Below are 17,392 nucleotides of genomic sequence, written 5' to 3' on the forward strand. Positions count from 1 at the left end.
ACTGCATAACCAGCTTTCTTTCTTATGCCTTGTCATTTGTTTTGACCATAACAGTGTATCGTCATAAGTGGAGAAAGTGGTGCTGGGAAGACAGAGAGTGCACATTTGATTGTTCAACACTTAACCTATCTGGGAAAGGTATGGTCAAATAACTATTAATATTAAACTATTTTAATGGAATACATCTTTAAAATTGAAATCATTGGAGTTGATGTCTAATATTTAGCATTTTATAATGGTGAAAATGCAGCATAGTATGATTTTCCATTTAAATGTAGAATTTAGAACTGTGCAACTTTGACAAACATTCTGATTTTCATTTTATTTCCATACACATTGATGTCCTTTGTCAATGTACCAAGGTCCTGAAGCATGTTTACTGATGCTTACCTGCTCTGACACGTATAATGGATAATTAACACTGCTGCTGCTGATTACAAATCTCCTGCTGCTGATCCTCCTGGTGCTGCTCTCAATTGTGTTGGTGGCCAAACATTACCCAGTGTAACCATCACTCCATTGGGTGATCTGAGAGCTATACCTGACCCTCTAATCTCTCAGTCATGATATTAACAATTTTCACTTTCTTAACTGTGCTGACTGCTGTTTGCCTGCAATTCTGCATACTGGCCATTGCTTCACCAAGTTGAAAGCAAGAAAGTATCTTACAATTATAATTGTCAAACTTATTTTTAGTAAGATTTATGTTTAGTTAATGCACAGATACTAATGTTGTTGCAGGCTAATAACCGTGTCCTGCGAGAAAAGATTCTTCAAGTCAATCCACTTGTGGAAGCCTTTGGAAATGCATGCACTGCAATCAATGATAATTCCAGTCGATTTGGGAAATATCTAGAAATGAAATTCACTCCGACAGGGGCTGTAATGGGAGCGAAGATCTCTGAATATCTCTTGGAAAAATCAAGAGTTATTCAACAACCTATGTATGTAATTGGTCGTTTAAAATATATTCGTTCATTGTATCTGTAAATTAATAATTTTCTTAACCCTGCATGCAATTCTGATGCATGAAGGAATTTTGTTAGTGCTGGAATTACGCAGTTGTACCTTTGCTGTGTGTGTTTGATACAAATTTTGTTTTTCTATTTGGAACATTATTGTGTTCTGTAGCGTTAGCATCCTTCACCTTGAGATGTACAAAATTTGCACTTCTACTGTTAACTTGTTAAATTTTGATAATAAGACAAATTTAATTTTGTGACTTACAATATTCTGAAATTTACTGCTAAATGTATGAACAAGAAGCAGGGATAGGTCATTCAGCCCCTTGAGCCCACTCTACCATTCAATAAGGTCTTGACTGATCTCATAGCAACCTCAAATCTGCATTCCTACCTATCCCTAATAACCTTTTACCTCCTTGCTTCAGAGGAACCAGACAGACTAAGGGCTTGAAACATAATTCCCTGAAAATGCAATTACAATGAATAGAGCCATTAAGTGTTTATGAAGTGGGGAATGGAGTACTAGAGCAAAAAAGTAAGAATAAATTTGCACAAATATTGGTTATGTCATAATTATAGCACCGATACTAGTTCATGGGAAGCCAGTATTGATTTTCAATGACTAATTGTCCTTGAGAAGGTGGTGTTGAGCTACTTTCTTGAACCAAAATGGTCCTTGGTATGGAGGGAGTTTCCATTGAACTCCCACTGAAGGGAGTTTCATGATTTTGACCCAGTGATGATGAAGGAACGGTAATATAGGCCAATATCAGGATGTCGTGTGACTTGTAGGGGATCTAGCAGGTGATGTTCACACACATCTGCACCTTTTGTCCTTCAAGTGATAGATCTTGTGGTTTTAGAAGGTGCTGTCAAAGCCGTCTTGACAAGATGCTGCAGTGCATCTTGTCAATGGCACACACTGCTCCCATGGTGTGTTTGTGGTGAAGGGAGTAAATGCTTAAGGTGGTGGATGGAGTGTCAATTGCACAGGCTACTTGTCTCAGATTATGTTGAGCTTCTTGATTGTTGTTGACACTGCATCCATCTGGACAAGTTGAGAATATTCCATCACATTCCTGACTTATGCCTTGAAGATGGTGCACAGGCACTGGGGAGAAAGGAGCTGAGTTTCTGGTTGCAGAATTCCAAGCCTTTGATGTGCTTTTGTAGCCACAATTTCAGTTTTGAGAGGTCAGTTATAACAAGGACTTTGAAGCTGTTTTGAACATACAATATAAATTCACTAGTGAAGTTTAATTTTGAGGAATAACTGAAGAAAAAGATTCAAAGAAATGCCATTAGTGTATTTGGACAATGTATACTTTACTATGAAGAAAGAATGATGTGGAGATCATTACTTCTTTTAATGTCAACCAGATTAATAAAGGAAGTGAAGGAAAGGAAGACATGGAGCCACGGGAAGTGATTAGGTTGGGGGGAATAGTATTAGATTACATAAACAGTGATTTGGACAGATAAATGGGTGAAATGGTCTATATCTTGTTGACCTCCAGCTTTTATTTTGTATTTTGTACAACTCCTATTTATCTTGATTTCTCAGTTCAAAAAGTATCGCAAAAATGATAAAGTCAGCTTGTTCCAGTAATATAAAATAAACCAATGAAAATTTTGAATTTTAAATTATTCTTTTCTCAGAAGTGAATCTTTCATAGAACATTTGTAACATTTCAGATTTTAAAAGTTAATCTGAAGAATCCAAAAACTGCTTTAATACTATCATTATTTACTTGCAGAGGTGAGAAAAACTTCCATATTTTTTATTACATTTACGCTGGTCTCTATCATCAGAAGAAACTGACAGAATATAAGCTTGCCGAGAACAAACCACCAAGGTGAGAAATTGTACAATACTTTATAATGTTGGAGTGTTGATTTTATCTATCATTGAATAAGCAGTATCTTCTTAGAATGTATAGTTGTTTTGCTAGACCAACTTTCAGATGTTAACATTGGTTGTGACAGACAACCAAAGTGCAAATGAAATAAATATTTGGGTTTATCTTTTCTTTCAAAGACAAATTAAAACCTTCACATATAATGCATTTTTCTGAAATGTGGTGGCTGTTGTTATGCAAAAATTAAGGGGATGAGTCTGAGGGAAAGTAAGCTTGAGTCAGAAGGTAACTGCCTTGACCCAAGAGGAGGTTCAGAGGTGGTTGATGGATGAAGTTAGGGAAGCAGATCACGGCTGTAGTGGGGGTCACTGAGTGGTGATATGGGCTAGTTTAAAGATCTGGATTGCTTTCCTGGGACTTTATCTCAGTTATATAATTAAATATTGGACCTTTGCCCCTCACATACCATCAAACACAATCTGCCCCCTCCATTCATTCCTCAATCCTGCATTCATTCTAATTTATTTCAACCTCACTCACAACCACCTCCACAGTGGCCCTTCCAAGTCAACCCATACCCCATAACCACCCCCAATAACCCCAGACTCCCTTCATGACAATCCATCTCTCCACCATTTTTTCCCAATAGACTCTTAATTTTTTGCCACCTTTGTGCCAATTCAGTGCTAAATCATACCAATCCAGGCCCCATATCACCACTTTTTCTGTTACTGTCTCTGCCAACTCACCTAATATCCAATGTAGGCAGATGTTGGGACTTATGCTGAGATGAAATAAAGTTAAATGGCAAATGAATATTCCAGAATTCACAATATTAAGGACTGTTCCATTTACAAAAGATAATTTAGATCCCCTCAAGTACTTATTCCTTAATATAAAAAAAATTACAACTCCACATCAAAGACAGTTAATTCTTTAATAGATTATTTGAACTGTCAATCAAACTATGGATTTACAGACCCATCCCCCCCCACCGTCCCACCTTACAGTAATAATGATAGTTATAGCACTTGAGGGTATGTCAACAAAAATAAAATTGAAATTGCTATGACAGATTGTTTTTACTTTCTCACAGGCAGGCGGTTTTACTTAATGTATTTTAAGATTTGCAGATTTTAAAAATTTAGCAATTCTACATTGCTTGTCCCCCAATCAAATATATTTATATTTCCACTGTAAGCGCATGAGACAACTCCTATGGTTTGAGATTGTTCCTCGATAAAAATCAAGTTTGCTTGCCTTATTCATTTGTAATTCACATCAGTGCGCTTTATGCCTGCCTGCCTCCCTTTCCGCATCATGAAAAATGGATTCTGCTGGAAGTGGGGTGTGGAACTTCTGGAGCTGGGGCCCACCCACAATTTTAAAGATCAGACTCATTGAAAATCCAGCCTATAGCTTAAAGAGCTTAGGCAGCTGAAGGCATGGCTGTCAATGCTTTAGCAATTAAAATTTATAATGTATAATAAACCAGAGCTAGATAAGCACAAATATCATTTTGAATTCTGGAGGAATTGACAGAGAGAAGGAAGACCAGACCATATTGGATTTGAAAACAATGGTGTGAATTTATAAGATTAAATTGTTTGACTTTGAGTCAGTACAGGTCACTTTAGCATAGGGTGATAGCTGAATAGCACTTACTGTGCAGAAGGAATTGCAGAGTTTTAGATGGCCTCAAATTTATGGAATGCAGATGCAAGAGTTCCACTAAGGGTACAAATCTAGAGGTTAACAATGAAATGAATTATATTTTAAGTAACAGATGAGTTGAGGTGGGACAGATCTAGACATAACTGTGGTGATGGAAAGAGCGTCTTGGAGAAGTTGCAGGTATGTAGTTGGAAGCTTACCTTGAGGTCAAGGTTGCAAACAATCTAATTCAGTCTCTGACAATTGCCAGGGAGAGGGATGGAGCTGGTAGTTAGAGAAGCTGGTGTTTTAATCACATGAAATGATTTTAATTTTCCCAGTAGTTAATTGAAGGCAATTCATGTTCATCCAATGTTAGTGGAGGAGTCAAGAGTGGTGTGAGGCAAAGCTGGATGCTGTCAGCATACATGTGAAAACAAATGTGCCTTTCGATAATATATCTGAGGTGCTGCACTTAGTTATGAAATAGGGAAGGGCACCGGATAGATCTTTCAACCAGAAGTAACACCAGATGTACTGTTATGAGAATGGGATGAGAAGGCAGTTTAAGTCATCCTCTGACTATACTTTGGTAATGACAGTGAGAAGAGTCTCAGATTGCTGGATGATAATGAAGACGTGTTTGATGAGGATGGTATGGCCAAAGGTCAAAAGGTTGAAGAGGGATAGATTGTCTTCATCATTGTCCTGTAGGATATCATTTGTTCAGAATTTGGCACCAACTTGTGATCTGATGAATGCCACATCATTGTCATAATGGGACAAGTGGTGGAAAGAGTAGCACAGTGTGGACGTTTTCTTTAGTTGAAAAGTGTCATCGTCCCTTAGTCAGATTTACACTAAGGCAGTTGATGCAGTTATCCACCATGAGGTTATGAATAGTAAGAGTCTTGTTCACAAATAAATTGATATTTTGAGCAATTAGGTTGCTACTTGCAATGATCCAGTTTTGAATAGCTTGATGAGGATTTTGGAGGATGCCAAGAGAGGCACAGGGAGGTGCTACCGAATCATTGAAGAGGAATTAAAGCCTAGGGCTGTAGCATGGATGCTGGAATGTTGACACTAGAGAATTAGGAGGGAAGTGGCCGGGAAAGTGAATAAGTGGAAGGAGCATACTCGTGGAAAAGTGATGTGTGGAGGAGTAAACAGAGAGACAACTTAAAAATAATGCAAAAGTGAAAATGGAGTGATGGTCCCTGGTCGAGAACAACAGCCAAAGGTATTCCCAAATAGACTCAGAAAGCTCAACCTATTTTAACCTGATTGTTTAAAAAAAGGACACATAAAAACCAGACAGTGAATAGGAAAAATATAGGACATAACAGGAAGGAGTATAGACGCAAAGTTCAAGGCCTGTGATGAGATGACAAGGACACTGTTGATATGGCATCAGTACAGAGCACCATAATGTCTTCTGTGTGACGAATATATAGAGAGAAGTGCATAATATAAGAACTAGGAGCCCTTCGAACTGCTCCACTATTCAATAAGATTATTGTTGATCTTTTCATGGCTTCAGCTCCACTTACCTGCCCTCTCACTCTAACCCTTAATTCCATTATTGTTCAAAAAAAACTATCTTAACTTTTAAAATAGATACTGAAGTAGTATCAGCTACTTCACTGTGCAGGGAATTCCGTAGGTTCACAACTGTTTGGGTGAAGAAGTTCCTTCTCAATTCAGTTCTAAATCTGCTCCCCCTAACATTGGCGCTATACCTTCTGTCTTAGTTTCACCTGCCAGTGGAAACATCCTCTCTATGTCTATCTTATCTATTCCCTTCATAATTTTATATCTTTCTGAAAGATCTCCCCCGACATTTCTAAATTGCAATGAATATAATCCCAGTCTACTCAGTCTCTCCTCATAAGACAATCTCCTCAATTCTGGAATCAACTTAGTGAACCTCCTCTGCACCCCCTCTAGAGCCAATATATCCTTTCTCAAGTAAGGAGACCAAAACTGCACACAGTACTCCAGGTGTGGCCTCAGCAGCACCCTATACAGCTGCAACACAATCTTCATGCTTCCTAATTACCTGTTATTCCTACAGACCAACCTTCTGTGATTCATGCACAAGGACACCCAGGTCCCTCTGCATAGCAACGATCTGCAACGTTTTACCATTCAAGTAATAGTCCTTTTTAGTGTTACACTTACAGAAATGGATGATTTCACATTTATTAATATTTTATTCCATCTGCATTGCCAACCAGAGTAGCACTCATTTATCCCCACTCTTTGCTTCCTGTTCGTCAACCAATCCTCTATCCACGCTAATACTTTACCTGTAAGGCCATGCATTTTTAGCTTATGCAGCAGCCTCTTCTGTGGCACCTTATTGAAGGCCTTTTGGAAACCTAGGCACACCATATCTATTGGGTCCCCATTGTCCACCGTGCTCGTAATGTCTTCATAGAATTCCAAAAGATCAGTTAAGCATGACCTGCCCTTCATGAACCCATGCTGCGTCTGCCCAATGGGACAATTTCTATCTTGATGCCTTTGTTATTTCTTCCTTGATAATAGACTTAAGCATTGTCCCCACGACAGAAGTCCAGAAGGTTTTGAAAGGTGGAGTAAACACACTCATGGAGGTATTTCTAGGATTGGGAGTGTAGGAGGTATTCAGATTCAGATGCTGGTTTGAAAAGATTATGGCAAAATTGGAGAACATGATAAAAGTCATAAGCAGCAGAGAGGGGCCAGGAACCAGATTAATAGTTAGGATTGTGATATAAATATACTCATCTGCCAGGGGGTGAAAACTACACAACTATATTTTATTATCCAGGCTGTATTAGTTACAATGAGCATAGCTGATATGGACATCATCTAAATATTATCTGCTTCATGAGTTTTTTGTAAACACTGTAGATAATCTTAAAATAGAGCCCTCTTTATAAGATGATATCTGATTATGAACTCAGTGTAGATTATCTAAAATATTTTAAAGCAATTTAGAGACTGTTAAGAAAATATATAATAATACTATCACATTTGACATTCTGGAGTTACCATTGACCAGACACTGACTGAAATAGCCAGTGGCGACAAGAGCAGGTCAGAAGTTGGGAATCCTGCAGTGAGTAACTCACTTCTTGACACACCCTATTAATCATCTACAAGGTGCTAATCAGGCGAATGATAGAATACTCACCACCTGCCTGGATGGGTGCAGCTCCAATAGCATACAATCAGCTTTGCTCTATCCAGGGCAATACAGCCTATTTGATTGGTAACATATCCACAAATACTCACTCCATATATCAGTGATACACAGTGGCAACAGTATTTACTGCCCCATTGTTTTTGTAACCAAACTGAATAACCTTACATTTATCCATATTATACTTTATCTGCAATGCATTTGCCTGCTCACTGATTTGTCCAAATCACACTGAGGTATCTCTGCATTATCCTCACATTCACCATCCCACTCAGCTTTGTGTCATCTGCAAACATTTAATTCTCTCATCTCAATCATTAATGTATGTTGTGAATAGCTGTGATCCAGTCACCAATCTCTGCAATATTCCGCCTGCCACTTGGAAAAATACCCATTTGTTCCTATTCCTTTTTTCCTGTCTGCTAACCAGTTATGTATCCATGTCAGTACACTACCCCAATTATCCCAATGATCTGCAGGTGTTCTTGCTATGTTTGGCCCTGTTGAGCTAGAACATGCTGAGACAATTGTCTTCTGTCATTAGCAGTTAGGTATGTCAAGATCTGCAGATATGCTCTGGTGCCTACTTGATCTCTTTTGTCTTCTTTCATTTAGTACTACTTCAATTGTGAAATACTATAGTTGGAATTTTTAAAATTACACTTACAGGAATAAATATACACCAGTCTGAATTTCTTTTGCAAAATTAGACACTAAAAAAAATCAGAAATATGGTTACATTTTTAACAAAAACAAAAGTGGTTTTAAAAAATCTATAAACATTGTAGAAATAAAACAGCAAAGCCATTCATAATTTAAGAGCTCCTTAACTTATGGACTTTTGCTTTCCATTTCTAATGTAAGAAAAGCAAATGTAAGCACCAAAAATTGCACTTTGTCTTCATTCAAATAATTTCCTATCATATTATTGAAGTAAAGCACATAATTAATGCAAGCATGCTAATATTGAATTGCAGTCCAATATGAATGTAGTGCACAGCATATTCTCCCAATTCGGAGCTCCTTCAACACAGGTGTCATCCTAGTTGCTGGCTAATATATTCACGAGATGATTTTGTCAGTGAAGGTCAGGTATATTGATTTAAAATTGGCTGCATGATGCTGGGTATAAAAGAGAACTGTCCAAGTATTTGTATTGCTGTTAATATTTAGTTGCATTCTAAACTTTGAATGGTTTCAAAATTAAGATTCTGTATCAGCCTGGTTCTTTCTGCTTGTCTAGGTATATTGATCATGAAAGAGACACAGTTATGCAAGACATCTTAACAAACAGCTCATACAGAGAACAATTTGAAGCCATTCAACACTGCTTCAGAATCATTGGATTCACTGATGAGGTGGGTAAAACAAAAGATGACCCAATATATCATTTCTTACAGTTTTGACATTAGCAGTTCACTAAATTGTATTTGTCATTGTTTGTTTGAAACGTAATATCGCATTCAATGATTGACATGCATGGTACATCTCCTGAGAATCCATGAAAATCAAGGGTGCAATGAACCAATAATTAATTCTAATTCTGTTTGGTGCACACAATTTAATCCCACTAAAAAACAAGGATTACATTTTTTGATTGAAGTGGAGACATGTAAATGGAAATAATTCTGTCATTCTTAATTTGAGTTTTATGCACCATTAGTTAGCAGTATAAAGATACATTTTAGATTGACATCCCTGACGTCAAGGTTTCATTCGACCGAGTGTAGCATCAAGGAGCCCCAGCAAGATTAAAATCAAAGGGTATCAGGAGGCAAACGTTCGCTGATTGGAGTCTTGTTCAACATCATTTGTGACTCCTCAGATACTGAAGCAGTCCATGGTCAAATGTAACAAGATCCGGACAATATCCAGGTTTGGGCTAACAAGTGGCAAGCAACATTCGTGGAACATAAATGCCAAGCTATGGCCATCACCAATAATAGACAATCTAACCACCATCTCTGGGCATTCAAAGGCGATACCACCACTGAATTCCTCCCACTATTAACATTCTGTAGGTTACCATTGACCAGAAAGTCAACTGCACTCACTACATAAATACAATGGCTACAAGAGCAGATCAGAAGCTAGGAATACTGTAGCAGTTAACTCACTTCCTGACTCTCCAAATCCTATCCATCATCTACAAGGCACAATTATGGACTGTGATGGAATACTCCTCACTTGCCTGGATGGGTATAGCTCCAGCAGCAGTCAAGAAGCTTGATACCATCCAGCATCCGGCTTGATTGGCACTACATCCACAAGCATCCACTCCCTCAACCACCAATGCTCAGTAGCAGCAGTACATACTATCTACAAGATGCCCTGCAGAAATTCACCAAACGTTCTCAGACGGCATTTCCAAACCCACAACCACTTCCATCTTGAAGGACAAGGGCAGCAGATACGTGGGAATACCACCACCTTCAAATTTTCCTCTAATCCATTCACCATCCTGACTTGGAAAGAAATTGCCATTCCTTCACTGTCGCTGGGTCAACATCCTAGAATTCTGTCCTAATGTCATTGTGGGTCAACCTATAGCAGGTGGATTGCAGCATTTTAAAAAGCCAGCTCACCACCTTCTTAAGGTCATCTCGGGGCAGGCAATAAATGCTAACCAGCAAATGATGCCAACGTTCCACAAGTGAATTAAGAAAACTTCAAATATTAATAATGATAAACCTAACAATAATGAGTCAGTCAGTTTAACTATGGTATTGGGGAATCTTTAATAGACTTTGGGTTGAATTTTACTGGGAAGCATTTGCATGCACCCCTACCTGCTTCCTGAGTAGAAGAGTTTGTCATGAGCTGATTGACTATTAAAGAATCTGCATTGCAACAATAATGCACTGAGGATAGACTTAACATAGTGAGAGTGAGACTTCTGCCCCTCAGAGACAAATTTCTGCCTTCTAGAGCTGCCAACTAATCTGGCCATCAACAACACAATCACAACAGCAGCAAAACTCAGTAGTTGTCACTACCTGGTGTCCAAAGTATCTTCATGAAAAAGGGAGCAAGGATACAGATTTCTGGCAATGCTGGGTTTTTTTGAGTGAGAAAGGATTGGGAATCCTACTTGGATGGTTGTGGGGGAGGTGGGAGTGGGAGGAGAGTGTTGCATCGGCCAGGGCAGATTCACAAAATGAATGTAAAATTCTGCCCCTGAGGGACAGGAATTCCCTCAGAGGAGTTGAACACACATTTGGATCTGTCATCACAAAATCCAAAACATATAATTTCCCAGAAGTGTTTGTGAACTAAGGGTTTGAGGAATTGAAGAAGTTCAGTACTGATAACCAAACATTATGATTGAAAATTTAATGAGGTTAAAGAGCGATTAATCTCTATGCTCTGATACTCTGTATCCCAGAGCACTGAAGGATGTGGCCCTGGAAAGATTGGTTTGTACTTTTGTATGGTGGATATTGGACCAACCAAATACTGGACAAGTTCCTACAGATGGAAAGTGGTGCATGTAACCCCACTATGTAAAAAAGGAGGGAGAAAAAAAAAATCAAAATTACAGACCAGTTAGCCTAATGTTAGTAGTGGGGAACATACTCGAGTCTGTTATAAAAGATATGATAACAGAACATGCTGAAAGCATTAATGGCTTAAAGACCACACACAGGTTTATTGGAAGCAGTAGCTTTCGAAGCGCTGCTCCTTCATCAGGTGATTGTGGAGTATAAGATCGTCAGACACAGAATTCATAGCAAATGTTTACAGTGTGATGTAACTGAAATTATTTATTGGAAAAGACCTGGATTGTTTGTTAAGTCTCTCATCTTTTAGAATGACGATGTTGGTTTCAGTTCTTTCATATGTAAATTGTAGAACATTTTAAAAGTTACATTCTCAAGTGAACTTTAACAATTGGTGTCATGTCGGCCCAGGTAATGCGTTTAAAGTGTGAGGTGCCCTGTATCAGACTGATTCCAATCTAAAAAACGAGTATACAGAATCTTACATGGATTCATGCAGTTTTTGAGAAAAATAAACTGTAATTCTGCAAGTACAAATTCACCCCACAAACGTGTGACACGCGCGCATGTTGGGGGGAAGTTATGAGTGTCTGTGAGAGAGTGTGTGTACGTGTGTGAGTATAAAGGGGTATAAGTCTGTGAGTATGGGAGTATGTGTGTGTGTTTGAGAGAGAGCTTGTGTTGGAGAGAGGGTTTGCATGAGAGTATGACTCTGTAGGAGTGTGTCTATGTCTGTAGGATTGTATGTGTGTCTGTAGGAGAGTGTGTGTGTGTGTGTAGGAGTGTCTTTGTGTGTGTCTGTGTGTGTGTGTCTGTGTGTCTATCTGTGTGTGTGTGTGTTTCTGTGTCTGTGTCTGTGTGTGGATGTAGTGCAGTGAGTCACCTGTAGCGTGACATGAACCCAAGATCCCGGTTGAGGCCACCTTCATGGGTACTGAACTTGGCTATCAGCCTCTGCTCGGCCATTTTGCTTTGTTGCCTGTCCCGAAGTACGCCTTGGAGGATGGTCACCTGAAGGTCCAAGGTTGAATGTCCTGGATCACTGAAGTGTTCTCTGACTGGGAGGGAACACTCCTGTCTGTTGATTGTTATGGACTGTCCATTCATCCGTTGCCATAGCCTCTGCTCTGTCTTGCCAATGTACCATGCCTCAGGGTATCCTTGCCAGTAACATATGAGATAGACAACGTTGGCTGAGTTACATGAAAAGACATAATTTTTATCAGTGTCATTTTGTCAAAGTATCTAAAAGACTGACACATAATTTTCAGTGTGAAAAACAGAAAGACAGAAAGAATACTAAATGTTATTTGATTAAAAAATTCCTAACCTTTTAAGTTCAGGTTGCTGTTGCATTTTAAGACATTTGATAGAGACTTGAGAACTTATGTGACATTATTTTGAAAAGTTTTGAATATTTGTTGGTATTAAAGAATGTTGGCATTAGCACCAGTGATGAGAGACTAGTTCTAGAAGGAACAAAAACTACAAATATCATAATAAAAGTGATATAAATACATATTGCTCTTGATATTGGCAGTCTGAACAACAGAAACTGATGGAAATGTTCGGGTCATTATGTATTTTCACAGAAAACATTTAACCTGTTTCTCCTGCTCTTCCTGATTCTAACTAAAATTTAAAACAAAATCTTTTTGATGAAAACCACAAGCAAACCAATCAAAGATTATGTATTGTTCTTTTAAATACTTTGACAAAATGAGAAAATGATAAAAAACAGTGTCTTATCTCAAATCTGAGCTAGGTTGTTGTTCAGGTTAGAGGCCTGTGGCCACTGGTGTGCTGCAAGAATCACTGCTGGGTCCACTATTGTCTGTCATTTGTAGATGAGAATGTAGGAAGCATGGGTAATAAATTTGCGGATGACACTAAAATTGATGGTATAGTGGACAGTGAAGAAAGTTACCTAAGAGTACAATGGGATCTTGATAAACTGTGCCAGTGGGTCGAGGAATGGCAGATGGAGTTTAATGCAGATAAACGTAAGGTGTTACATCATGGTAAGACAAATCAGGGCAGGACTTAACACATTTGATGGTAGGATCACAGGGAATGTTGCTGAACTGAGACCTAGGGGTGCAGCTACATAGTTCCTTGAAATGGCGTCATATGTATATAAGATGGTGAAGAAGGCATTCATCGATCAGCTTCATGCTTGCCTTCATTGGTCAGCGCATTAACTATAGCAGTTAGGAATATCATGTTACAGCTGTAGAAGACTTTGGTAGGGCCACGTTTGGAGTACTGTGTACAATTCTGTTTGCCCTGTTATAGGAGCAATGTTATTAAACTCAAAATGGTGCAAACATGATTTACAAGGACATTACCAAGATGGGAATGTATGAGTTATAAGGAGAGTTGTAAACACTGGGATTTTTCCCCCTGGAGCATAGGAGCTGAGGGGTGACCTTATAGAGGTTTTTGAAATCTTGAGGGACAAGATAAGATCCAAAGACTTTCCCAGAGTAAGGGAGTCCAAAACTAGAAGGCATCAGTTTAAGGTGAGAGGGAAAAGATTTAAAAAAGATTTGAGGGACAACATTTTCACACAGAGTGGTCGTTTATAGAACGAGTTGCCAGAGGAAGGCGTTGAAGTGGGTACAATTACAGCATTTAAAAGACATTTGGGCAGGTACATGGAGAGGAAAGGTTTCGAGGCATCGGGGCCAAATGCAGGCAAGTAGGTCTAGTTTAGTTTAGGAAACCTGGTCAGCATGAATGCATTGGGCCAGTTTATATGCTGTATGACTCTAATTGATTACAGTTCCAACCTAATTTTCTTTAGTCAGTTGTTCATTTTGTCTGATGAGAAATTGTGTACTTATTTTAAAATCCATCCAGTTTGTGAAAAAGGACCTATTTATGGGTTGACAGAAAATGGGACTGTTACTCACAACCTCTTTTTTTTTATCGCCAGTGTCCTGAAAATTTGAAGATGTTGTAATCTTGGCAATATTCCACCCTAAGCAATGTTAACATTTAGCACCAGCAGAATATTAGTATTACCAGTCAGTATTACATTATTGGAAGCAATTCCCCATCTTGCTTCAAATTAGAATTATTCCTGAATTATGTTTTTGTAGGAAGTTTTAAGTAGGCTGATTTACAGTGAATTTTAAATGAAGCTGTGTCAGCTGTTTTCTGTAATGTGAACATGTATGCTTGGAGTACAGCCCAACCATAACTATTACTAACAGTAAATGTGTTCAAAATTAATGGAGTACTCTTAATGTCAAGAGGAAAATCCATTTCATTCAATTTCTTGTTATAAATAAACAACTATGTTGTATATTATCTTTTTTAAAATACTCTGGTAGAAAGCTTCTTAAGCACCCCAGTTGAGTTACAATGTGTATGAAGCTATCAAAATGTAAGGCTTATTTCATTGTGCATAACTGAATTATTTTTCAGGAAGTTCGGTCAGTGTACAGAGTTCTTGCTGCAATCCTGAATAATGGAAATATTGAGTTTTCACCCATTGCCTCAAAGCATCAGATGGATAAAAGTGAAATTCCAGATGGTGAACCTTTAGAAAATAGTAAGATTTCTTTTCAATGTATTATAACTGCAAACTTAGCATAATACAAATACAGTATTACACCTTGAGATTTATTCTCTTTTATTCACAGAAAAGATTGATAATAATCTAAGCTTAAAAGCTGTGACGTAAAAATTAGGAACTGGAATAGGTCATTTGACTTTAATAGCCAAGTCTAACAATTTATATGATCGTGGCTGATCATCGACATCAGTCTTGAAGTAATTTACCTATGTAGGGACTGAAAATATATGTGCTATGGTCTTGAAACTATATTTCATTTTCCCAGTTCCAGCTATTCTGGAGTCACTAACTACTCTTGACTGTGGATGGCTCAATTACTTGTTCGCCTTACTAGTCCAACACTTCCAAGCTAATCTGCTTTCATTGCTACAAGACTTTATGAGACCTACTTCAGGCTTTTCCAACTGATTCAAATTAAGAAACCTCCATATACTGTTACCTCTCAAAACTTAAACTGATATGAAGGAGTAGGTTTTCACTCATGAGTCAGGTGCATGGTGGGAAATTTCCTGGATTAACATTTCAGGTCCAGTGACCCTTCTGCAGATCTGATTGGAGCTAGGAAAAGGTTAGTATATATTGCTGACAATAGGGTGGGGAGGGGGAGGAGTAAACAGAGAGAGAGAGAGAGAGAGAAGAACAGTGGGGCAGACAAAGGAGTATGTAAAGGTCAGTCTAGGAGAATGAATAGATGCTAACGGTGACCATTATGACTGAGAATGGGTTGGTTGTGATGGCAACCCATGTGATGACAAGGCCTGGTGTGTGGGGGTTTGGGTAAGGACATGGGAGAAAGTGCTCAGACTCCAAAGTTATTGGACTCGATATTGAGTCCTGAAAGTTGCAGAGACCCCAAGCGGAAAATGGGATATTGATACCTTTACTTTCCAGAAAGATACCTGATATGTCAAATGACCTCCAATAGACTTAGACATTTTCCTCACATGCATAAAGCCTAGAAGCCATGTTTCAGAAATCAGTTGATGAAATTGCTTCTGAGTCATGTCAACTGCATTTTCAAATATGCCATTGCCTTTGAGAACTGGGTATGTGGGAAATAAGTTCTATCCTGTTTGCCCCGACCATCCCCGCCATATTGAAATGATTGATGCCTGATATGGGGGAGGGGCATGTGCATTCATGTTTCAGTGTTACCTTCGCAAACCTGCAAAGCCCTTCTGGCTCAGTAAAAAGAAGGGCCTAATCTTTACCCGCATTTCATGTTGTAAGTGAAGAAGTTTATTTTGCATGAATTCAGCTACCTTTAGTGAGCTGTAAACCACAAAATGTCTAAGTTACAGCTACTACTTGGATGGTTTTGCACTCCTCTCGACAGCCTCAATCTTTTCAGTCTGTCAAAATTTTGGTTTTATTTTCATATATATATTCAGACTTACAATTGGTTTGGTTTATACTTTTTTAGAAATTGTGGTTCCCTTTTCTGTTTCTGTTTTCAGTTAGATCATGCGTTATGTTTTTCTATCTCTGTTCTATCTCTTCTGTCTCACCTTGTAGGTGTAATAACCTCTCAGTCTGTTTACGTTGTAATTACCCCTTTTTTTCTGCAGCTGAAACTACGATTCTTAAGCTACAAATTGCATTCTAAAGCCAAAAACGTATCGTAAAACACAAGAAGCATGAATAAGTTACACCCCAGTAACAATAATGTTGCAACCCTACCTGTTCTAATACTGTTGTTGGTTTCTTTGAAATTATGGGCATGTACTATTTTAAATTGTAATGCATAAATTATGTTTATTTAAATGAGTTTAGGTATAATATACTGCAATAGCCAAGCATTCCCTTATTCTGCCTTCTCTGTTGGAAATATGTAGAAAAAAGCTATTCCAGAAATGGGTGTTCTCAGTGAGTCCACATTAGTTTTATCTTATTGCGATACACAGTAAGATCCTTCATTCATGTTTAGAATTATTTGTTAAATGAGCATAGTTGTTTTTTGGGGAGAGAGCTTCACACTTCTACATCTTTTTGTGTGAAGAAATGTTTTTGAATTTCTGTCCTTTATGGATCAATGGTGGTTTGAAATTTGTGTTCCATGGGCTTAGATTCCTTTATCGGTGAAAAAAGATTCTTTGTATGTATCCTGTTGATTCTTCTGAAAATCCTAAAAAACCTCCATCAAATTACACTTTAGCCTTCTATATTCAAGGGAAATTAAGCCTAGTTTGCTAAATTTCTCCTCAGAAATTAAGTAATAGTAATTTTTGGCAAAACTGCAAAGCACTCCTTCACAGGCCAACAAATCCTTTCCAAGATGCAGTGTCCAGACTGGAGCAAGAAGCTTCAAATATCATCTGTTTCTGCAGTAGTTCTCTCTAGCATTTTCAATTAGGAAGTTTAGGTCCTGCCTCAAAATGAAACTCTTTACTCTGACTCTTTTAAGCAGGCTCTCAATAAAATATGTATGCATATCCTGCAGCTTGTCAAAATCCCAGTCCCAATGGGATGGTTAGTGGTAGTAGTATTGTGTAGGTAGAAATCCTGACCACATTCCTGCTGATTGCAGTCAAAGGGCACATATATATATATATATATATTATATATATATATTTTACGATCTCTCTTATTTCGTAGATTCTGGTTGACAATTGAAACAACTATGCTATATTAGATTAGAT

The 17,392-nt window shown here is 38.2% G+C and overlaps 1 protein-coding gene across 7 annotated transcripts in view; it reads left to right on the plus strand.

Annotated features, from left to right (window-relative positions):
• myo3b (myosin IIIB) overlaps nt 1-17,392 on the plus strand; it is a 586,128-nt gene that overhangs the window by 220,875 nt on the left and 347,861 nt on the right. For all 7 annotated transcript variants that reach the window (XM_072579295.1, XM_072579293.1, XM_072579296.1 and 4 more), the window contains 5 exons: nt 55-138; nt 742-944; nt 2,723-2,821; nt 8,914-9,028; nt 14,603-14,729. In XM_072579295.1, coding sequence (XP_072435396.1) covers nt 55-138; nt 742-944; nt 2,723-2,821; nt 8,914-9,028; nt 14,603-14,729 — 628 coding nt within the window. The remainder of the gene's footprint in view (nt 1-54; nt 139-741; nt 945-2,722; nt 2,822-8,913; nt 9,029-14,602; nt 14,730-17,392) is intronic.

Source organism: Chiloscyllium punctatum, chromosome 10 (assembly GCF_047496795.1).
Source record: "Chiloscyllium punctatum isolate Juve2018m chromosome 10, sChiPun1.3, whole genome shotgun sequence".
NCBI classification, from domain to species: Eukaryota; Metazoa; Chordata; class Chondrichthyes; order Orectolobiformes; family Hemiscylliidae; genus Chiloscyllium; species Chiloscyllium punctatum.